At 38.8% G+C, this 23,736-nt stretch overlaps 2 protein-coding genes across 3 annotated transcripts in view; both read left to right on the top strand.

The window, feature by feature from the left end:
- FASTKD2 (FAST kinase domains 2) overlaps positions 1–23,736 on the top strand; it is a 271,660-nt gene that overhangs the window by 242,632 nt on the left and 5,292 nt on the right. The gene's annotated exons all lie outside the window — the stretch shown is intronic.
- Positions 1–23,736, top strand: part of CCNYL1 (cyclin Y like 1) — a 32,681-nt gene that overhangs the window by 4,677 nt on the left and 4,268 nt on the right. The window contains exons 2-9 of the mRNA XM_079311527.1: positions 7,350–7,424; positions 9,662–9,696; positions 10,939–11,039; positions 12,499–12,534; positions 13,262–13,313; positions 16,804–16,923; positions 18,915–19,081; positions 23,406–23,568. Of these exons, the coding sequence (XP_079167653.1) occupies positions 7,350–7,424; positions 9,662–9,696; positions 10,939–11,039; positions 12,499–12,534; positions 13,262–13,313; positions 16,804–16,923; positions 18,915–19,081; positions 23,406–23,568 (749 nt within the window). The remainder of the gene's footprint in view (positions 1–7,349; positions 7,425–9,661; positions 9,697–10,938; positions 11,040–12,498; positions 12,535–13,261; positions 13,314–16,803; positions 16,924–18,914; positions 19,082–23,405; positions 23,569–23,736) is intronic.

The raw sequence follows: 23,736 nt of genomic DNA, 5'->3' as shown, positions 1-23,736 counted from the left end.
CCTTTTTCCTTGTAGTCACTGAGTTTTTCACCTGGCTTAGACTTAGTCTTAGTTCCCCATAAATGTCAATATCCCTTTCCAAAAACTGACTAGATATTAATCACAAAGGTATTTGTAGCAGTTCCAGATAGTTTGTGATCTTGACAAATATAAAATATTGAATTTTCTGTAAGCCTGAAACACCTTCCATGTTGTTGTGTTAAGAAGGTTGATGCCATGGCCTCTAGAAACAATCTGTGAAGTACCTGTAGTGGAAATGAGTGAATCACAAAGTCATCCAGAAGTAGCAATGAAATTGGTCTACAGATTTAGGAACTGGAAAGAAATAATTCATCACTGCAGTATTTGTATTTCTGTTCTTATGCTTGGATGCTGCTGGCAACTAAAAAAGCCTTTCTCCTTTTTTCTCTTCAGTAAGTCTTGGAGACTTTGGCAGCAAACAAGTAAACCTTAGGTTTTTAAGATTAGTTGTTATGGAACATATGTGCATTAAGCTCATGTGGAGGGAGACTGATTGGTGTTTCTGGTGTGTTTCTCCAGGCTTTCAGCATAACAGATATTGAAAGGAAATACGTAATCAGAGGGATTTGATGAAACTTACAGAACTAAGGAAACTGAATTAATTTTAATTTTTTTTTTTTTTTTTTTTTTTTTTAAACTGGATCTGTGTGACTTACCTGTAGCATCCTTATCCTCTGCTGGCTTTCTTTAGGAGATTTGCTGTTTTCCCTCCTACCTTTCAGGGTAGATGTTGTAGAACAACAGAAGTTCTGTGTCTACAGTTATGTGTTCTCTCAAGTGTGATCATTTTGGTGAGGTCATACCAAAAAGCTGACTAACAGGGGAATGAACTTTTGCACTGCCAACAAAACACAAAACCCTACTCCTCCCAGATTCATATTGCACATTAAATTAACATTTCTAACCATGTTTCTTCCACATACAGGGAGAAGGAAGAAGTTACTGTGGGAGGCAGGAGAAAAATTCTACTAAACATTAAGAATCCAGACCTTAAATCTGTAGATCATTGCCAGCAAGCTTATTTTGAGATTTTAAGGCTATTTTTTCCTTTGTTACATGTACAGTTTGAATGTGCACTTTTCTTTCACTCACTAGAAAAACAATGTTTTCAGAAGAAAACTCTGAATGTTTTTATTTCAGGAGATAAGTGAGGATGATACTGACTTTAAAAAAACCTTGGTGCTATTTATTTAAATGTGTAGTAAAGCCAAATGAATAATATTGAAGATCCTCCTTGCAGGTGATGTGAATATCAGGATTGCCTTAACAGTTTACACAAAAATCCCCATCAGCCAGGTAGCATTCTGCAGTGTTTGATAGCACAGCTTTGCTTCTGTGTGGAGTTCTGAAAGGGTCTCGAATCATTGCAGTAATCAAACATTGTTGGTGTTGTTCCAGTGTGAAAACTGACACTGGCTTGTTATGAAATGTGCCAGTCAGGCCCAGATAATAAGCTGCTGAATGCCAGTATCTTTCAAAGACTTAAAAAAGTTTTTCTGTAAAGTCCTTGGACATGTTTTATTACATGGATGGTTATTTTTCTTTTACGGAACAAACTGCAGGTAAGGTTTAGGCTTCATTTGAAGTTTGCAAATGTGAGCAATTGGAAAAGGTGAAAAATGTTCCCTGTGCCAGTCCATCAGGTGGCATGTGACACCAGCAGACACTGCAGTGTGTCTTGCTTTGGTCACCTGCAGACAAATTCCTGGCACTCACCTGTTAAGCTTTCTGAACCATGGCTTGGAAGTAAGGCAGAGAACTTGTGAGGAGCTGTTATGGAAGGCTTTCCTTATGCTTGCTGTGTCAGCATTGACCTAAAATTCTAAAATTTGGTTGCTCTTATAATGGGTACCAGAATTTTCTTTTTGTTTGTTTGGTTTGGTGGTATGTTTTGGTTTGTTTTGTTTTGGCTTATCAGGTAGAAAATTAGAGGTGTGGACTTCAGCTTTAGGCTCTGGTGATAGTGAATTGTGTCATATGTGAAGGATGATGTGGGGAATAAAAAGTGACAGCATAGAACTAGTGCTTTCTCCTTGTCCTTTAAATGGTCCTGAATTAAATGCAATCCAGGTACACATCCCTAACAAAATGTTAGTTACTTCCACAGTCTGGCTTGAGAGCTACTGTTTGCCTTCAAAGAAAATCTTAGAGGTATCTTGTTTACCAGTGTTTTAACTTGGCCTGCTTTTGCTGTGGAATTTAGGGCATTCTTGATACCCTGCCTTGGCTTAAATCTGTGGAAGTGCTCATAACCCTGGCAGGTACATCAGGAAGTGTGTGGAAGCCTCCTGGGCTCTGTTTGGTCCCAGAAGGGGTGGGTGTTGTGTTGTGTGGAACAGATCTCTTGGCCATGTTTCCCCAGCAGGAGCTGTGAATGGGATGCAATAGGGTCATGCTGGGATGTCCTGTGCAGGCTGTAGAGAGTGGTGTGGATCCTCCTGCACTTTGGGAAATGAAAGAACACGTGTTAATACGGTATTGATTTTTTTTTTTAAGCCACAGAAATTAATAAATTACTTAAACCCTAGGTAGTCTCTAGTATTTAATATATATTCTGCACTTCTGCTTTTTAAATTCTTCTGATTTTAGTAGTAAATTTATAATGTTTACTGTAGCAGTTTCTGCAGCCCAGTCCTGGAGTGTGGTGTAAAAGAGCAAATAATTCCTTTCTAATTAAGACAGCTTGTGTATTGAAGTAGTTTCTGCATCCTTCTGAAACATCAGTGTGTACTTAGTGCTGGGTATGGGTAATGATATAACTGTTTCTGTAGTAATGCCATAAAGGTTAACTGACAGCTTTTAAATACCTTTAAAACATCATTCTGTGTCTATTGTGTAAATTCACAGTATTTAGAAATAATTTTTTAACAATCTTTCAACAATGAGAGTTGCAAATGGAAAGCAACCTCTATATGCTGGGCTGTGTGGTGCATTTGGAGTGGCTGGGATGAATAAACAAAGCAGGTTAAATTTGGAAACCAGAGTTGTAAGTTTCCTAAAAAGTTTTGGGAAAATAATTAGAATAACATAATTTGAAGGAGAAATAATTTTATATTAAATTATTGCTAGGAATGACAGACTCTCTGAAATGGATTGGCAGATTTGCTCATCTAATTTGTTATAATTTTTACATCTTTACTGGGAGTGTTAAGTGGCTTGCATCTTTACAGCATAAGGTAATGAAATATAAGGGTAACTCAAGCATTAGTCACAGCTAGTAAATCATTGAGCAAATGACAAAATGCAATTTACAGCAAAGAGATGAATGTATCATGTGATGTTTTAAATATGTGCTGTATTGAAATGTTACTGCTGTCTAATAAAGCAAAGGATGGGGCTAAAACTGTTGAAGGAAATGCATGAATTTATTGTTCTGAAGTGAAATTATCAAAGAGCTGCTACTTAGTGGCATCTTTGACTGTCAGCTTTATTCACAGGATAATACATGTAGCACGATGCAATGTGTGAAATGTGTTTGTAATAATTGGAAGTCACCCGTGGAGGTGTGTAAACCATAGATAAGTAGCTAGCATTATAAATTCCTAAAACCTACACACATTCTTACATGGCATGCATAAAAGTAAAGTCTTCATGTGGATTTTGTGTTATAAGGATGTAAGATCTTGAGCTAGGGCAGAAGATTGCTTTTAAAATTGTTGTGATCTGCCCTGTGGGGGAGTGTGTGCACACAGCAGCAGCAGAGGTGGCTGAGATTGTCTGAAGTGCAAGTGAGGGTTTCCTCAAAGGGGGAACACATGAGTAAATAGCTCTGAGAGAAATAAGGGGGAAGGTTGTTCTTAACACACTGTTCTCAGACAGGTGAAGGGGCCTTCTAGCATCATTATTGTCCTGTTCTCTTAGACCTGGTTTCTGGTGGGAATCTTCCCTCTCACCTATTTTTCACAAGTGTGAGAGTTTTGATTTCTCTTGAGTTGATAGCCTCTAGAACAAAAATGTTCTGGAGCTGTTTTCTTGCTTTTTATATCATCCTGTTGCTCCTCTCATTTCTCTCATTCTTGTTTCTGCATGTTTCAATTACTATTATTCCTATTTATCCATGTTAGCTTTCTGTGAAGCATGGGTTTTCTCTCATACAACTTCTGATGCAGCTCCTACTCAAGACTTACCCTTATTTTCAGGTCTAGTATCTTGGCTTTGGACTCATGAGTGCTCCCAGGATGAAGTGTTAGGAGTTGTGCTTGGATGTGAGCTGAATTGTTTGCAGACAGATTTATATCTTTCTCTGCCTTTTCTTTTGCTGTTTCCCTTTACATTATACCTCTGCTTTTGCCCTTATCTGTATCTTGCCTTGTGTTTCCTCATCAGCTGTATTGCTGTTGCTTTTTGGTGTTTCATGAGCAACACTGGCAGTTTAGGTCAAGAAAATCATGTGAGTACTTTTTCCATTTGCTTAGAAAAAAGCATTGTCCAAGGAAGATGGCACAGGCAGGATGGTTATAAGGGAGGCAGCTTGTAAGGGGAGAGCTGCAGAGAGGTTGTCTGTTAGATGCATCTTTCTTTGCAGTCTCTTGTCAATTTTGTGTCACTCAGTGCATGCTGCAGTGCTGTGGATCTTCTTGCCTGGAATGAATAGAAGACATTCCTGGCACTTCTTGTCTGGGATGAAAGTTGGTTATATTCACTCTTGTGCTTGTAGTCCTAACCTGTAAGAGGAATGGATATAGGGACTGGCAGAGCACAAGAGGAGGCAGAAACAATGTAAGAAGTGAGCATTAACAAGTCACATGGTTTCAAAGTAAATCAAAACCATCGAGATGTCAAGACAGTAGTGTATTTTTTTAATGAGGTGAGGGAGGATGGGTGTTATCCTGTACTGTCTTTTGCCTGGGAAAAAAAGCATCTGTCTTGTTTAACGATTTTCAGTGACCTGAAGGAGGTAGTGGAGGATGCCCAAATTGCAGATGACAGCCAACAGTCAATGTGCTGGAGGCTGCTTATTCAGAGGGACCTGGTCAGCACTGGGCTGACACCAACCCTATGAAATTCAGCAGGGAGAAACACGGAGTCCTGTGTTAGCAGCTACTGACTTCAGTAGCCCTTTTCCTTCAGTTTTCCTGTGCTTTTTCCTCCCCTTGCTCTTTTCCCTAAATATGGCCCAAGACTTGTACAATCCTACAAGCTCTTCCCTTACCATTCCACAGTTAGTCTCATAGCCCTGTAGACATTAGTCCCCCTAATGGGAAAGGTGATTTAGGCTCTGTGGACCCTCACTGGAAGTTTTCAAGGCTCAGCTCCTAAATAAAGCAGCCTCATGTTCTACTGAAAGCTGATTCTGTTTTCAGAAAGAGGTTGAACTGGAGACCTGAGATCCGTTCTAACCTGATTTACCCAGTTATTCTAAAAGTTGCTGCTGAACTGTAAATAAGTTCTAAGTTGTTTGCTCTGTTTGCATCATAACTTGCTGATAATAATCTGTATTTTAAGTCTGCATATTTCAGTCTTGTTCAGCCTGTTGCTGATACTTCAGTTACTTGTGGGCTGGCAAAATACTTCCACTTCTGAATCACTGTTTGTGTTGTGTTTGTTTGTTAATGCAGTGCTAGCATTAAAAGCTGTATACTGTCTCTTAAATGTTCTTTTGTTAAATTAATGTTAAAAACTTGTCAGACTTGTCCACAAGTTTTATACAAGTTATACTATTTTGTTAAGATATTATAAATGGTACTTAAAATATGGCAGTATGGCATGCTATTTCATGCTGGATTTTTTATTTTTTCAGAGAATCAGCTGTGTATCAGAAATACTGGAGGTATGAGCTGTGAGGCAAATTCCACTCTAGGGCATCTAAGCCAGGACTTCTTACATTTTAACTGCTTGAATAAACTCAGGTACCTGTTCACTGTGTGCTGTGAATGAGCACAGTAAGGTGACAATAGCAATACTGGTTTTGTAAATTAGCTTTTTAAATCTCCCCAAGATGGTCTGCTTTCATGGCTGACTCTGGTCTTTTTGAGAGGAGGGGGGAATTTCCTTTGAACAGCCTTGGTGTTCCTAAATGGATGTTGGCTACATCACTTGAACAGTAGAAGTTCAGGATTACAGTGGTCCACATCCAGCCAGTGCCAGAGCCACATGGTTGGACTGAGATCAGCAGAGTGGTCCAGCCCAGTGCTTGGAAAGCATGGAGGTCTGGAGAGCAGTGTTGTGCACCAGTGGGAATCTGTACTGAGAGGTTTTGGGGACTCGTGTACTTCTGCAGTTATGTTCCCTTGCTGATGCATGGGGAACAGCATGTGGCTGTGTCACGGGGAGGTGCAGTAGCACAAACATTCACACAATTTCAGCACCCAGGCAGTTTGTGGTTTGGCAGAGTTCTATTAGTTGGGTGCATATGGGTTTTTTAATTAAAAGTTGATGGTGATTCTTAGCTGGCTTTGCTTTTTAGGGGTGTGGCAGCTGTGGGTGTCCCACCTTGAACACTTAAAAGTGCAAGTGCTCATGCACGAGTATGTGTGCTTGTGTGGCAGGCATGCCATAAGAACAACTGTAAATGGATGCAAAATTGCTCTTTCCAGGACTCAGAGGATCACAGTCCTAGATTATTCTGTTCTTGTGTTCACATCAAGTCACTGTGTCTGTAATATGACTTCCTCAGAACAGCTGTTTCTTTTGTCAAAGCTCAGGCATCTCAGAATTTCATCATGATGGTCACAGCTTCAACAAACTTTTGTGATTACTTCCATCTTAATCTAAGGGAGTAATATATCCTCTTCTAATGCCATCACTGCTCTGTTGTGGCAAGGATTAAAGCAGTCATTTTGTTCTTCAATAATTATTTTAGCTTTTCATGGTTTTATTTGAAATTCCAAAAAAACTGAATAGTGTAAGCTCCATGTTTTGATATTTATCAGCACTGTAAATGTTACTTATTAGGTACTTTTATAAGACCACAGGGATTGTTTCCTACTGTATTTGGTACATAAAGCATAGAGAAAAAGATCAGCAGTGATAATTTTTGTTGTTTTGGTATGTTTTTTTTAAATTATTCTCTTGATAAAGTTCTAGCTTTCTGCTCTCTACTGAGCACACGCCCCACACCCAGCTACCCTAACATGCAGGGACACTGATTGACTTCTGAAGATAAATGGGTTTTTTTTAGATCTCTCTGCCCAGTTTTTTTTCTCACAGGGAAAAATGTAGAATTTTTATTCATCTTGGCAGAAGTATGGTTTTGTTTCACAGAGACAGCCCATTCTATGTGGGTTTCATCTTGTTTCCATCACTGTGCTTGAGCAATTTGAGGCTGGGTGGGAATTGTTGCAGTTGTCTTCTGTTATAAGTATCTCCTTTTGTCCTTCCTATTTCAGATTTAGCCTTGGAATCTAATCCATCTGATCATCCCAGAGCAAGCACAATTTTCCTGAGCAAGTCACAAACAGATGGTAAGCTAAGGTTTTTTCCAATTTAACAAAAAACCAGGAAAAAATTGGAAAAATAACCAAAAGTAACAGCTCAAGAACAGTATTTCAATTCTTTCAAAGCACAGGGATTAGTAATTTATGTATTTACACAGAAATGTGTTTGCAGACTATTTTACTTAACACTTAAAATCACTTGATGTTTAAAATGCTGAAGTATCAGACTTCAGAGTGCAGATCCTAGTAGTCTGAAGGATCAAGGCTGTCTTCATTAGTGTAATTCAAGTTTCAAGGAATGGTGGGTTTTTTAATGACCAAGGACTGTTTCAAAAATTGTTTTAAAGTAAAAAAAAAAAACAACTGTAGTTTAAAAATATTACATTTTCTGTAATAAATAATAAGACTAAGCCATTAGTCTGTATTAGTTGCTTTTGAATATGTTGTTTTAAACTGTTTGAAGAGTTTCAGAGGAAAATATTCTCCAATCCTGATTTTAATTATATAGATGTATTGGGATTTTCAGTTTCTTTGCAGATCCTGTATTTAGGTAATAACTCAATTTTCAATTTCTTTGCAGATCCTGTGTTCACATAGTAACTCAATTTTGAAACAATTGCTATAGCTTGTGCATTCCAAAAAGCTGTTAAAAATGGAGGCATTTCTATATTGCACAAATAAAAGCAAATTCTGACAACAGGACATTTTGAAGTTGCAACTAAAAAAAAAGTTTAAGATAATATTTTTAAAATGCTTTTGATTCTTTTATAGCTGGTTCTTGTTTGAAGCACTGTTTTGCTAAGAAAGTGGTACTCTTGAGGTTGGATGTGTTGATGGAAAGCTGCAGTGTGTCTTTTAACTTGGCAAAGTTTTGCACAGAAAATAATTATTTTGGCAGGTCTGTCAGTTGGTGTCCTGCTATTCAGTCTTGTGGCAAGTGGTAGAATTGTCAGTTGTATCAACTTTGCAGTGCTCAGATAATCTCTGAGCAGAGGGAACAAGCACTAGCCTGGTTCTCCAGAAGAGATGATTCCAAGGAAATGTAAAGGTTTCTTTTTTTGGGGCATCTAAGGTCAGTCTTCAAACAGCCAGAGGGTGTGACCTGCTCATTTCAGACTCCTCTGAGATGAGCAGTGCTGAAGGTGCAGCTCACACACTGAGTCCATGAACACTCTCACTGTGCAGCCTTCCAGCCTTGCTGCAGAAAATGTTCAAACTGCATCAACAGGCTTGTTGGGGGTAGCATTGCTTTTAAATGTCATTTGGTTTCCTTCAAATGAAATGCATTGAATGGTGTAGAGTTGTGTTTGTGTAGAAAAAGGCTTCTCTGAAGTTTGTATTAAATTAATTAATTTTTATGGAGAAGTTGCAGAATAATTTATTTTCTAATTTCCCTTGTTCTTCTTTAGTTCCAGAGAATTAGTGGAATTAATATCCATAAGTTCTCTCTCAGTAAAACGTTATCAGGATTAAGAGTTTTGATTTATGCAAAAAGATACTTAAAATGTGGATAATCTTTTCCACTTATCAGTTTTTCTAATTATGTAAGAGAATGTCCTGCTGAAGAGTGGCAATGATCTGAGGTTAGAACTTAGGAGAGGTGCCTGTCCATGCTGTCACATTTGTGTACCTTGTGCATGTATGCAGCTCTCAGCTCTCCCTAGCACACTGCTGTATTGCTGCTGTCACAGCTGGAAGTTTAACCTTGCAGTCTCTTTTGAAAGACTAACACAGTTCAAAATGATCAAATGACATGGTTGCAGTTATATGATAAATGGATGCACAGCTTGTGCTAGCATCTTTTGTATAGTGAAATACCCTTTTACCTTCTACTGTCTAATAGGAAGAGAGAGAACACATTAATAATGCTGGGCACCTCACTTCCACCTTGTGTGCCTTTGGCAGGCTCAAGGTGTGCTGGTTTTGCTCCTGCTTGCTCTTGGATGTTGGACATTTGTCTGTTTGAACTATCTGAAATCATCCTGTTTTTCATAATACACAGCATCTTTTCAAAGCTGAGACATTTTTCCCTTTAGTATGATGGGAAGTAGTTGTTCCTAAATGTACATATGGGTAGACAGGAATATGTAGCTTACTAGCTTGATAAAACTTGATATTTTTCCTCAAACTACTTTTCCAGACACCTGAAGTAAAATTTGAAACTTTTCATACTCTCATACTTATGAAAATTAGGTTAATAGAATGACTTTATTGAATGTAAATTGGGAAACCTTTCAGCTCACATTCTTTTTCCTTCTTTCTAGTGCGAGAGAAGAGGAAGAGTAACCATATAAATCATGTAAGTAAACTGGATTCTATGTAAATAACATTAGGATATGGGCCAAAGATTCAAAGAAACAGCTGTAGTAGTTGTAGGTATATAGTCTTACATGTGTTCCAAATCCTCCTTAGAAAGGTGAAACTTACCAAAAAAACAGCCGAAACAAAAAAGATGCAATGTCATTAATAAGTGGATAAAAAGTCATTGACTAGTAAAGGTAAGAATGGAAGTTAGTAACATAAAGTTTAAAAATATCAAAAGTGTCTGCTCATAAAGTACTGGTTAGTTAATAGTATTTCAAGTCTCTTATTTTGCATGATTATGCAAGGAGTGTAGGTGATGATTTTCCCTTTTTTCTCTTTTTTTTTTTTTTGTTAAAATTCTAGCTTTGGTCTGCCAGTACCAAGGTGAAGTGTGATTGCAGTGTTTTTGCTGGCAAACTTCAGCTGGAATGGGAGATATTCCCAGGCAGCTATTGAGTTTTGAAGAGTGTCAGTATTTTCATATGGAAGACTTTCAAGTTTTAGACAAGGCATTTTGAAAAATTCTGGTCAAAATTAATGAATCTTGAGTTGTTTGATTAAAATTTCTCCCTCAATTATGTTCTTACGTCTTGTGCAAGGCATTCTCTGAAAATGCTCAGGGAAGCCTGGGTAGGGTTATATTGGAATATTTCTTACAGTACAGGATGGACAGGATTAGGATGGATGATGGAGCATATTGTTAGCTCTAAATAATAATAGGAAAAGAAAGGGTAATAGCAGTACTCTGTTTCCAGATGCTAAAAAGAACATGTGTGAAAGGAGCCATGTCAGGAAATGATGATTATGGAGTCACAGGGAAATCTAGTGGAATACATCACAGAGAAGGAGGACTGGGACAGAAACTGACAAGAATGGAATGGGAAAGAAGTGAGAAAATCAGGACTTGCTGCTTTAGCTTTAGGACTTGCTGCTTTAGCTCAGTTATTTCTGCTGTAAATTATCTAAAATCATGTTATGTATTATGAGGGATGGTTTATAAATGTGTCTTACACAAAGGAACTAGATGGAAGGAGCTACTACAAAGGTAGTACTACCAAAGGAACTACTACAGGGTAGCTGACATTGCAGCAGCAACCATCCACAGGGACCTCCTGTGCAGCAACCAGAGGTGTAAAGCCAGTATTCAGTGTGCTAAACAAAAACTTACAGAATTGCACTTCTTGAATGTATTTCAGTCTTTTCTTCTTTTTTCCTTTTTTTTTTTTTTTTTCCCAAGGTTTCTCCTGGGCAGCTTACAAAAAAATACAGCTCATGCTCAACAATATTTATAGATGACAGCACTGTCAGTCAGCCTAACCTTAGAAGCACAATAAAGTGGTAAGGACCCTTGTGTGGCATTGTAAGGGTTGTTTGGGATTTTCTGGGGGTCTTGTCTGTTCCAAAGCCAAGTGCACCCTTGAATGAGAGAGGCACAGCAGTGCTTGTGCAGGTTGGTCATGGGAGGGGTGTGCAGGTCTGGGTAATGGGCTGCTGGAGGGAGCTCTTGTTTCTGTCACAGAGCTCATGCACTGTCCTATTTCCAAGTCATTCTCATCATGCACTTGAGGCAGTGCAGAAGTGTGTCAGCATTGTGGGTTTGAAAGTATGTGTTAAGGGGGGGACTTTAGTTCACACTGAAAGCCAAATCAAGAAATTCTTGACCTGGGAAAAAATGAAATGGATTTGGTGTGGAGTTGCAGAAGTTGCAGGACTGTGTTTGGTACTTTCCAGTGATATTAGTCTGCCCTCTAGTTGTGGAAAACCATGCATGTTGCTGACTTGGGGTTTAGTTCTGGCCTTTCTGCCTTCTCTTCACATACTTGTTATTTTAGGTAGGTGATTATTATGTTCTCCAATGTAAATAGCTGCTGTTCTTCTGGGTAGCAGAAAGTCAGTTATTTGCACTTAGACAATACCAACTGAGAATTGAGAAGAGAGTGTTATCATGCTTGAGGGGAAAGGAAGGCAGAGTAGATTGAGGTCCAAAAGGCTTTACTGATTTAATAGTGTAATAGAGTTTGGAAATGTCTAAGTTGCTTTGTTACTTTAAAATTTGGTTTCAGGCAAAGGTATGCAGCATGTCACTTCTTTTCTAGGGAAAAACAAAACAAAAACCTAAAAGATTATGCCTGTGCCATTTTGAAGTGCTGTACAGCTAATAGCAGATCAGAACTTTTCATAATAGGTTCCTGTGATGGCAGTGTTCCTGTTAACACCGTGAGTAAAGAATCTGAAATTTGGCCACAGTAAATCAGTATAACTATATGAAACCTATTGCCTCACATAGCAGAGACTGAAGTCTCTTCTTGTCCACTTCTTGGATTATGCTGGTACAACATCACCTTTATTATTCTGTTTTTTAGACAGTTCCTAAGTTATACAATCAGACAGGGTTAAAACATCTCCAGAATCTCTGCAATGGTATATGCAACACCAAGGAGAACTTACATTTTAGTTGGGAATAGTTGACACTTTCACTAAATATCACTTAGTCAGGAAATGAAGGTATATGTTGAAAATGTCACTTAACACTTATTTTGTTGCACAAATACCTGTACAATCTATGTAAAAGTAGTTTGGCAGGCAGATTTGATTTGGCCAATTTCTGTCCAGACAGTTAAACATCAGAAATGAGATGTGTAGTGCTTGGGGATGTGAGAGAACATTACTGCAAAATGGATTTGTAATATTCTGCTGAATGACAGCTTTTTTTTTTTTTTCTCTTTTTTTTTTTTTTCAGTGGAATAGTGTGCATGGAATGTGCTTTATTGAATTTTTTTTCTTTTTTTTTTTTTAGTGTAACATTAGCAATATTCTACCATATAAAGAACAGGTGAGTGAACTCTTTCTTTGCTGAAATTTCTTTTTAAACTAGGGATATCCAATCATAGAATCACTAAGATGGAAAAAACTTTAGAGGTCATAGAGCCAAATATAGTCTTGGTCACTTAAATGACAGCTGGTGAAACTTACAGGAGGTGAAAACTCTGGCACTTTATGCTGTATCTGTTTTCTCTTTGTACCCCCTCTTGAGCATCTGTGGAAGGGTCAGTAATGCACCCATCCCATTGCACATAAAACTCCAAAACAGAGAGGGAGGAAGACACACTTAACTCACCACAAATCAGCCTTTGGACTTTGTTTAGCTTTTCCTGAATACAGAGATATGGATTAGTTTTGATGGGTGAAGGAACACTCTGTCCATGTACAGATCACTCTTGCCATTACAGTTAGTTCCAGCATATGCTTCTGGATTACAGCTGACTTTTTGAAGTAAATGCTATTAAGGAGTTTCACCTGGTTTCACATTTTAAGGGAGAACTTCAGTAAGCATAATACAAGAACATGAAAAGCTATTCATTGTTTAGCATCTTAAGTATTTAATTGTAAGGGCTCATCATTAAATGCATTGCAAAAATAGGAGGTAGCTCCATACCATATTCTAGGAAGGGCTGAACTATAAAATATGTCCCTTGATCCTCTTTAATGAACAATGATTTTTAGTAGAGCACAGCGTTAACAATTAACTTATTGCTAAACCAGAGACTTTTGTTTTGTAGAGATTCTGACAGATCATTGGATATTTTTGATGAAAAATCTCATCCTCTGACAGTAAGTGTAATTTTTTGTCCTCTGAATGTGTATCAGTAACATCTTGCTTTATATGGTATAAGCCATAAAAATGTATTAGCACCAAGCCACAATCAAACTGATCTTAAATTATGTCTTATATATAAATACAAAGTGCAAACAGTTACTTTTGAGATCACCTAGCTCATGAACAAAGCCCAGTCTAAATGTTACAAACAATGTTTTATTTTTATGCTTTGACTATAAATAAAAACAAGCATGTGTCCAATTCTTTTGTATTCCATGTCTGAAGTTTCTTGTCCATCTCTTTTCTTCCTCTCTTTAATACTGCTTTATTAGAAGTGTTTTCTGTTAGGAAGACAGGGTTAGTAGGTATGTGCCTAACCTTTTAAATGACTGCAGACAGGAGTACATGAAGTACATAAATGAAGCATCACACAAAGTAGGCAACAATGAGTTTGGCCTTTAAAAAACTGGAAAGGCAACATTTTAAAGCAAACATGCTTAAGATTGCTTGCAGTAACAGCAAGGAGCATTCAGGATGTGATTTTAATGTACACATTAAAGATGCAAAACCTCACAGTACAAGTAAGTTCAAGTGTGGAGCATGTGCTTTTCACATCCAGTTTGGGCACTCCTATCCAAATGCCTGTTCTACAGAACCACTTACTTTGTTTTTCATGTGAAATTAATTTAGCAAAAAACTGAATTTGCTCTGGGACTTACCTGAGTGATGCAGTGTGAGGTTCTCGGACTTCCAGTGCTCATGGCACCAAACTCTGGAGCTCTTAGGCTCCTATTTAGTTGGGTAATCTTCTAAATAAGCAAAGCAGCAAGAGTTGAAAAGGTTATTTATTACAAAGCACATCTTAGTAATAAGTACATCAGTCTCAACAGGCAGTAGCAAAAAGCAATGGCAAAGCAATGAATGGCTAAAAGCACCAACTCTCCCCAATACATACTCTTATATAGGATTTTTCCAGCAAGCTAAGATGCAAACTTGGACCACCACTCCTCAACCTATTAGAATTGTAATTTCTTAGCACACCAGGTTACTTATAGAACTACACATATAATCTATCTTGTTTTATGTGAAAATGTAAGCAATATTCTTACTATAGCTCTATTATGTCTAAGTCCTGTCCACAGCTGTGGGCCTGGAGCCTCTTGCTGAAGATATCACTATGTTTCAACCTTCACTGGAACTCATTCTGCTACTGTGGCATTTGAAACCTTTCACTTAATGCTTACTAAAAGCAATAGAACTCACCCTAAAACTACTAACTTACTTCTCCTTAAATGTGTACTTAATGTGTGAGTGGCTGAATATACTTCAGTCCATCCAAAGGCTTTAATTCAACCCCTGCACTCTGACTTCTCTCTGAAGAATTCAGAGAGACCCCTGACTCACTGACTCCAGAAATGCAGCAATGCAGTATAACCTATTTCATGGATCTCATTTGCTAATAAACAGATTTTAATAAACAAGTTAATATTTTAAGTTTGTTACAGTTTCATCCCTAAATACAACCCATTGTGCTAGGAATTGCACACTACAGTACAATATAAATAAATACAACTCTTTATTCAATTAAAAAAAAAATTAACTTCAGGACAAGAGCTCTATTCAAGATTTCTTGTATGGACTGTAGCACTTCAGAACAAAAAGTGTGCACCAAAACTATTTTAAATACCCGAAGCTGTTGTTTTGCATTCAAAATTATTTATGTAAGATGGACCCCATCAGACAATTTCTTTATGTCACAACCTGACATCCTTTGATCCTTTCATGTAGCCCACCTCCTGTTTAATGAGAAGAAAATCATTGTGTCCTCTGGAGGACACTTAAAGGTCTCTTCTTAGTGCAGCACACAGACAGAAACAGAGTTATGGCTTATTGTCACGCTTCTGAGGGAAAGGCACACACAGCTTGTTAGTTTCTATAGCAATGGTGTTTTGCCTGGGTACCTGCTGTTCCTTCACAAAGGTTAATTAGCAGGAAGAAATCTCTGAACACCTTGTCTTCTAAAGATGCAGTCACAAGGAGTCCACACCAGGCTCTGTTGACCCTAATGGGACCCAGTTAATGGGAATGGGTGTCATGGATTTAGTCACAAATACCAGTCTTGGTGCTTCATTTCTCAGTACCAGTGTCTTGGTTTAAGACAATTTAAAAGGAGAACACTCTGGAATAAGTTGTCTCGCTGTATAAGTTCAACCAATCCCTTTCCACCAATAAGGAGTGAATACAAGTAGATGTAAGTGAAAAAAATAACAGTTTACCAACAAACAAAACAGCAACAGGCAAAAATTAACAGTAAATGTTAAATCTGACACACTGTGGAAACAAGGAGAGACTGAAAATGCCAGAAGTACCCTTCCCAAGATGAGAAAGCCACTAACTACAGTCTCTCTGAGACAAGGGAAAAACAAAAAGAGAACCCCAAAATGGCAAAGCCTGTGCTTAAGGCAAGACCAAGCAGTTGGCAAAGCCAAGATTACATAGCAGCAGCGCCCTGCTGCCTTCCAGAGCAGAGTTTAAAAGCACCTGGGATAGCACCCACCATCCCCAGATTCCCATAGCAGGGTCCTAAAGACACTGTGACAGTTTTTGGGCACAGATAGATGGGAATACAGTACCATTTTGGGTTACCTCAGCACATCCAGTCAGCAAAAAAGTACTTCCAGATTGTACCACGTGTAGCATGGGGATGAGCAGTGTTCCTGCTCATGCTATTCCTAATGTTGCATGTCTCCCTTGCAGAGATAGCCTCTGTTGATTAGTGGTGTTTTAGAAGGCTGTGTAGGCAATACAAAGTTAACTTAGCTCTGCATTTTATTAGACAGTGCTCCCTGGCTATTTTGAACTACAAAACCACAGGAAAATGCTGCTTTGCTTACCTTCCAGCTGCTAACTTAGTGTCAGCAGGTACACTGTCCTCAGCTGCTATCCTGACCATACTGCAAGTCAAACTTGGACTGTAGACAGAGATCTATTCAGTATCAGTCTTGCAGAACAAGTGTGCAGAGCTGGAGCTCTTGAAGTTTCATCCCTCCAGAGAAAGTACTGAATATCAGAATGTATCTCAAATACTTACTTTTAAGATTGCTTTTACAGACTGTTTCTGAGCTTTTCTTTTGCCATCTGTCTAAAAACAATTTAGCACTGTTTCAGATTTAAATCTAGTTGTTCATTAGCTTTGAGTCTTTCTGGAGACTCTGAAGAATGAGTCCTATGAAGACAATTTAAATTACCTTCTAATTCTACCTGTGACAGAATTATTGCCACATATTCTTCAGCACTTCCTCAGCTGCAAGAGAAATCTTATGAAATCTGTTAATTTGCCTTTTGAAGGCCCATTGCTTCCCTGGTGTGCCTATAGCTGTGATTTTCTTGCAGGGAGAAGCTTTCTTGGTTTTTTTTACATCTCTTTCAGTCTGAAAAATGTTCCATGGACAATAGTTAGCACCTGCAGTGCAGCTTTTCAGTAATTCCAGAACTTTCTTTCAGCGGGAAGAGGTCCCAGATGACTACTACAAGCACGACCCTGACCACAAGCACATCTACCGCTTTGTTCGGACGCTCTTCAGCGCAGCACAGCTGACAGCAGAATGTGCAATAGTGACTCTGGTAAGGGCACCCTGTGCTGCACCTCGAGCTTCTGGAGCACTTTCCCCTCTCCTCATTAAGAGAACTGGCCTGAACTGACATTTAAATAGTTTAGAGTAGCTCATGAAATTCTATTTATGAAGGCACAGAACAAGTGAGTTCATTAGAGATTTCTAAGTAGTCACAGAAGCGATTAAATAAAAGGGCAATTCCCTTTTCTGTATATAAATATGTAATGCTTAATTATTTGTCCAGTAAAACCCTGTTTGTTTCATAATACATAACCCACTGTAGAAACTGGAGAAGAGCAGAACAGTGGGATGCTGTAAACAGTGGGGTGTGATGAGATCATACATGAAGACATTTCAGCTGTGTGGAGGGGAAAGTGTGAGTTCTGAACAAGTAAGACTGCCCCGAGGGATCAAGACTCAATCCTATAGGAACTCTGGGAGAGCATCTTTCTCATTATTATATCCTTCAATCATTGCCACCTTTCTACCAAACTTTTTTTTTTTTTTAATTAAGCCTAAGAAGCTATAACTTTTTTCCCCAGGTGGCATGGAGGTATTTAGAATTTAAGAACAATATTGAGATAATAATCTCATTACAGTTCATTGTGTGATTTCAGAAAGCATGATGGATTTAAAAAATTAGTAATGACAATAACATATATATATATGATATGTATATGAAAGGAAATTTTAAAACCACAACATGTGTAATTGCTACTTTAGACTGTCTCTCAAACTGCACTTTATTGCACTCTAAATTTCAGTCTTCATTGTGGCTTCTTTCTGAAAAACAGTGTGAAAGGAGAACAGAACTGTCACCAAAAGACAATATAGCAATTAAGCAAACTTACCTTGAAGGACTCACTTTATAAAGGAAATGAGTAATTTAAAAGGCTGAATATTTGAGCTATTGAAACTCTGAAAGTAGTTGGAGGTTTTTGTTTTTTTAAAGACAGGCAAGCAATTTTGACAGAACAAGATGACAGCTAACCCTGGGAAAACTACGTGAAGTGTTTACAAAAAATGGAGTTCATTTTTAAAGTGAATTTTACCACTAGATGGCCCTGTTATTATAGGAACACCTTTAGGCTATTTGAAGGCTACAAGCCAAGGATGAGAAGAAAGCATGGGGAGACCTCAGTGACAAAGATTAATCCTTCCCTTAGACCTTAATAGGTGGAGTTTCCCACTAATTTCCCACTAATTTATCTGAAGCTACATTAGAAATTTGGATTTAGATGCAGGGATTGAAAATTAAAAACAATTTATGTTCAAATTTGAAAGTGCATATTACTTAGTACATGGATCATTATAAGAGTGTGAATAGTAGAGAACTTTCAAGGAAGGGAGTGATTCTACGTCCTTGAGCTGATTTGAGATCTCATGGGAGGAGGAAAAGACCAAGGCACATTTTAGGATTTGGGTATGTCTCACTGCCTAAGCAGTTGGTGATGCAGATGAAGGGATTGAAGTCTATTCCATACAGGGTAAAGCAGAAATAGCACTGAAGGCTATTTGTGGATAAACAGCAATTAACACATCTTTGTCCCATCACTAGAGATCGAAGTGCAGGTTTTAGCATTCCTGTTAAGCTTCAAGTGCTGAACCTTAACCATGATGAAAGGCTAATGTGATGTTGAGTGATTTGCTGTCCAGGTAGGCCTGATGAGAACCTGCCAGTGATGTGTGACAGAGCTGTAGCAGTGTGTCCCTGAAGGAGCAGTGCTCACTGCTCAGAACTCACACCTCACTAGCTATTGTGTACCCTGGAGCTCCAGCTCTTGTGGGAAAATAAAAAATTGAACCTGTAACTCCTGAAAATTTGGATTGTTTTGTGTGAGTAGTAATCACTGATACTTATATTGAAACACTTAACAGAAAAAAAAAGAAAAAGTCACATTGGACTGGCATGTTTGGTGCTCAACTCTGCTCCAGATCTCGATTACACACATACAATTGTGGGGTTTTGTTGTTTGGTTTTTTCCCTTCTTCTTTCTATAGGTTTATTTGGAAAGGCTTTTAACCTATGCAGAGATTGACATATGCCCTAGTAACTGGAAGAGGATAGTTCTAGGAGCTATTCTGCTGGCTTCTAAAGTCTGGGATGATCAAGCTGTGTGGAATGTGGATTATTGCCAAATACTGAAGGATATTACTGTTGAGGACATGTAAGTTGCAAGGTTTGGATAATCTATAGTGGTGGGGTTTTTGAGGGGGTTTTTGTGTGATTTTTTTGTTTGTTTGTGGTTTTCTAAAAAGCAATTTTTGTGATCATGCTGGAAAAATCTCTCTGTTCCTATGAGATATATATATATAAGGTGTATATTTAGTGTCTGGCCTCATTCTCTCTTTTAACCTCAAGAAACTTGGGATAGTTACCCTACTTTGAGAAAAGTCCATATTAATAATTTTAATTATTTGCGTGAGCAGCTTCAAAGTTAGTTTTCTTTACCTTCTTTATGTCAGTGATGAGCCATGGAACTGAACTGCCCAATTTATAATCTTACCAAAAGGGTTTTTTAGAAAGAAAAAAAAAAGTGAACTAAATTTGTCCCCTTTTCTGTTTAGTACTTGAAGAATTACAAGGTAAACCATAAGTTGTGACTTTGATGTGTGCTTGTGTATCCAGTTAAGGGCTAAACATCTCAAGGTCTGAACTCCTAGTGCTGCTGCTGGCAGGCAGGTGGTGTTTGTGTGGGTAGCTGTGGTTGCCTGTGTTATACACAGCTATTGCTGAGCTTATCCTCTCTGGGTAGGTTCTTAGATATGTCTACAGTACTGAAACAAAGTGCTCAGTCTTATTGCTGCTTGCTTCTCAAATGTATTTTTGTCTTGAGTGTCAGTTTCAGATTTTCGGAAATTTTGAATCTGCTGTCTTTTCCTGCTGCACTCAGCTTCAAGCCAGACTCTACAGTATGGGAAGATACTCCTTCTTGTGGCTCCAGGCCCATATTATGGGCTGGAGGTGTGTTTATGTGGACTGTAGTTGGCCCATTAGGTTTTCTGTTAAATTCCTTCTCACAAAGTTCTAACTCAGCTTTGCAACATCAACATTTTTGTTTTAATTCTATTTGCTAGCTTGTTCTCATATTTCTCTTATAATCACAGGTAGAGATGATACAAGTCCAGCTTAAAACACCAGGCTGTCTGGCCTTGCTTTCATGCTTTGTGTTAGAGTTTCATCACAGTGCTGTGCCCTGAGCATGTGTCCAGACCTGTGCAGTGACAGCCAGTTCTAGCACAGGAGCAGACTGAGCTCTGCACACAGCACAGGGAGGCTGCCTGTGTCATGGGGCAGTGTCCTTGCCCCAAGCTCTCTTCTCTGGATTCATCCCAAACTAATGTTTAAAATACAGTAAGTACTTATTCATTTGGGACTCTTTAGGAGGAGGAATATATAGTTTTCTTCCTTTTAGATGGAAGGCTGTATTTCTAAAAATGATGGAGTTTTCTGGACCAAAACAATTTTATTATTCAAATTATTTCACATCTCAAACAGCAACCATTATTTTATACATACCCTTTGCCTGGGAGTTCTTTGTCTCAAAATGCAGGACTGTGCCAGCCCTGCTTTCAGGAAGGCATAATTAGTGATTTTATACAATGTACATCTTCACTTAGCCTGGCCCCGAGTGCTCATCTATCCAAGGAACATACTTGAAGCGTAGCTGCAAATAACTCTGAGATGGCTGAAGTGGGGTCAGCAAATCCAGGAGTGCTGGAGGGTACATCTTGCTCTTTTTGATGTCTCCTCTTCTAGCCCTAGTTGGGACAAATCAAATTGGCAGCATTGAAAATATCTGTAACAAGCATGATATTTATTCTCTATTGCTGGGTCTCCTGAAATTGTCAGTACTTGCATTTTCAAAGCAGTGATGGTGGTAAGGAAAATAGATGGAATTTGGGCATATTTTTTTTCCTCCAATTTGAAGATTGCATTTTTGTAATCCCATCTCATTTGAGATGACTTAGACCTTTGAATTTAGGTATGGTCAGACACTGTACTACCCCTTTCCTGACAGTGGCACAGGGTGTTCATCCTAGGCTCTGCCACTGGGCAGACTTCACCACTCTTTGGCTGGATAACATCACCATTATAGGGACCTTGGAAAACTGCTTCAAATACTTGGGAAAATTGTTTTAAGTTTACAAGTCTACTTTCAATTCATGGTTGGTACTATAGTTATTGTCAGCTTTAGTAGTTGCAATACTTTTTAAACCAGTCATTTGATAGTGAGTATTCCAAATACAAGAGTTAGTGAGGGAAAATAATTGTCAAAGGATTTCAGTCACAGTTGCATTCTAATGGCTGGTGATGCTGCCAAAGAATGCACCCAAAATCCCAGCAGCTGCCCAGCTAAAGGCTGCTTAGCAGGACTCTCCCAGGTATGGCTCCCTGGCCATTCCTGTGCAGGAACAGCCTGTCTACAAGAGCTGGGGCAAGTTTTGCCTGTGAACTCCTGTGAATTCTCCTCTTGGCTCTCTGTATCTAGAATGATCTTACTAACCTGACAATGCTCTTGTAGAACCACTGCAAGCTAAACACAGGGGCTGCACCACTCTGGAAGTGGCAAAAGGTTTTATATCTGATTTTGTTCACCTTGTTTGCAAATGTGTGTGTGGATGTGTGCTGACAAGCCAGGCACTCCATGTGAAGGCAGCACAGGTGCATCCCCCCACTGCTCAGAGTTGTGCTGGCATCACTCCCAACAGCTTTGTTAGGGCAGGAGCTGGGGGCTCTCAGGTTCTGAAGGGATACAAGATCCAGGCCTGGCTACTGCCACATGTGGTCATTTGCCTTTGCCTCACCCTACTCAACAGAGCTGAAATGTTCATCTTAATTTTTCTATCATAAGCCCTTTTCTATCTGACCAAGGCAAAGGTGTGTTTTTTTAATGAAAGACATTTTTCTTTTGGGTTTTGGGAGATAGGTTTTTTGTTTACCTATTTCTAATGGGAAAAAAAATCAAAGGAAATTCAGTTGACATTTGGAAGTCATCCTTTGTCAGAACTTATTAGCTTTGATGAGATGAATCCATAATTGCTGAAAAATTAACAGTACAGCTGCTAATCTTGCCATGATTGTTTGTAAGGGGACACATGCTGTTCATTCTTTAGGCTACATGTATTTGTAAATAAGGCACAGAAAAAACATGGGCATTATCCTTTCCCAGGTTTTAAACCACTGTTAATAGACTTGTTAATCCAATGAAGAATTGTCTTTTTACAGAATTAAAATGTATTAGCCTAGTGAGTACAAAAGGGGCAGTGAAGAGCATTTACTCACAGGGTAAATCAAGCTCTGATCAGCTGATCATCAAAACATTATCTGATTTACATTTCTATAGGCTTATGACCATATGAACAGGAAATTAATTTTGGCACTAGGTTCAATGATACTCAAGTCTGCTATGCTAGAAAGAAGCACAAAGCTGCTATTCATGTTGAGACCCAATACAGGACAACACGGATGATTCCTTGATTTATTTGTGCCCACACTGATAGGTAAAGCATCCATTTTAAAAGCTCCCAAAAAAAGCATTAACAACCTTGGCACTGACTTGGTGGAACTCATCTGGTCTATTCACATTTGGCCTACACAGCTGCTAAATTCTGTTGGAACAGATCTGCTACCTGTAGTGTTGTTGAGTTGTTGTTGAACTAAATTGCTCAGTTTGGGTACCATCACTTTCTTTTAGGTTAATTTGTAAAACATTGTTTTTCCTCTGTAGAGTATCTCTGCTTTAGCTGACCACATTACAGTAGCTGAAGCAGTTTTTTTCCTGTCATGGCACTCTCCACACTTTCCCCCAAGTATTTTGCCCAGTGAAAACAGACAAGAGAGTAAAAACTGGACAGTGCCCTTTGACATAGTACTTTGTTATCCTTCCTAATGCTATTGAGGAGAAAATTCCTTCTCCCACCTAATGCTGCTTATTTATTTATTTATTGGAGATGAATCCATGTTGCTTCAAGAGGCTTTTTTCTGTGAGATAATAGCAGCAGCTCTTCATAGATCCATTTGTTGCCGTGGTGATCTGCCTACTCCTTTTGTTAGTCCGCCTCTACTTCAATAAACCCCCTTCCTGTTATCAGCCTGGTGAAAATGTCTGCGAGTTCTTCAGAGCTAATAAACAGCATACATCATTCCTTTCATCTGCTCACTATAGTGTGGGGCCGTATGAGAGTGAGAATGGCGCATGAATTGTCCAGCTGCACTAATGGAACTCCGGAGAATGAACCTCCCCGCTCCGCCGGGAGTGCACGACAGGGCACTGCCTTCCGAGCCGAGCCGGAGGTGCCAGGACTCAAAAGCTGCACCTTGTTTGGAGCACCAGGGAATGACCTGTCTCTCAAAACTAATAATGCAGAGCTCTCAGTGACCTGGTTCAAAGTTGCTGGGTTTAAAACAAGCTTGAGGTCTCTTCAGTGTTTTCAGCCAGCTAAAACAATCTTTATTTTCCTTTGTCTCCTGTCCCTTACGCCTCCTAGGAACGAGATGGAAAGACACTTCTTGGAGCTACTGCAGTTTAATATCAATGTTCCTGCCAGTGTTTACGCCAAATACTACTTTGATCTTCGCTCCCTAGCAGATGACAATAACCTGAGCTTTCTGCTGGAGCCTCTCAGTAAAGAGAGAGCACAGAAGCTGGAGGTAAATGGTCTGAGAGTGGCTGAGCAGGGGACTCCTCTGTCTTGTATAAGTAGTAAAAGCATCTGTTGCTAATCATGTTAAGTGGCAGTTAGAAAAACTAAAAAGCTTTTAGATTAGTGTATTACAGGGTAATTTAACCCCTTTATAAATACAGGTAGCACTTCTAAA

This window comes from Erithacus rubecula (genome assembly GCF_903797595.1).
Source record: "Erithacus rubecula genome assembly, chromosome: 8".
Classification (NCBI taxonomy): Eukaryota; Metazoa; Chordata; class Aves; order Passeriformes; family Muscicapidae; genus Erithacus; species Erithacus rubecula.
Note: the sequence above shows the minus strand (reverse complement) of the source record. Positions and strands in the feature narration are given on the sequence as shown.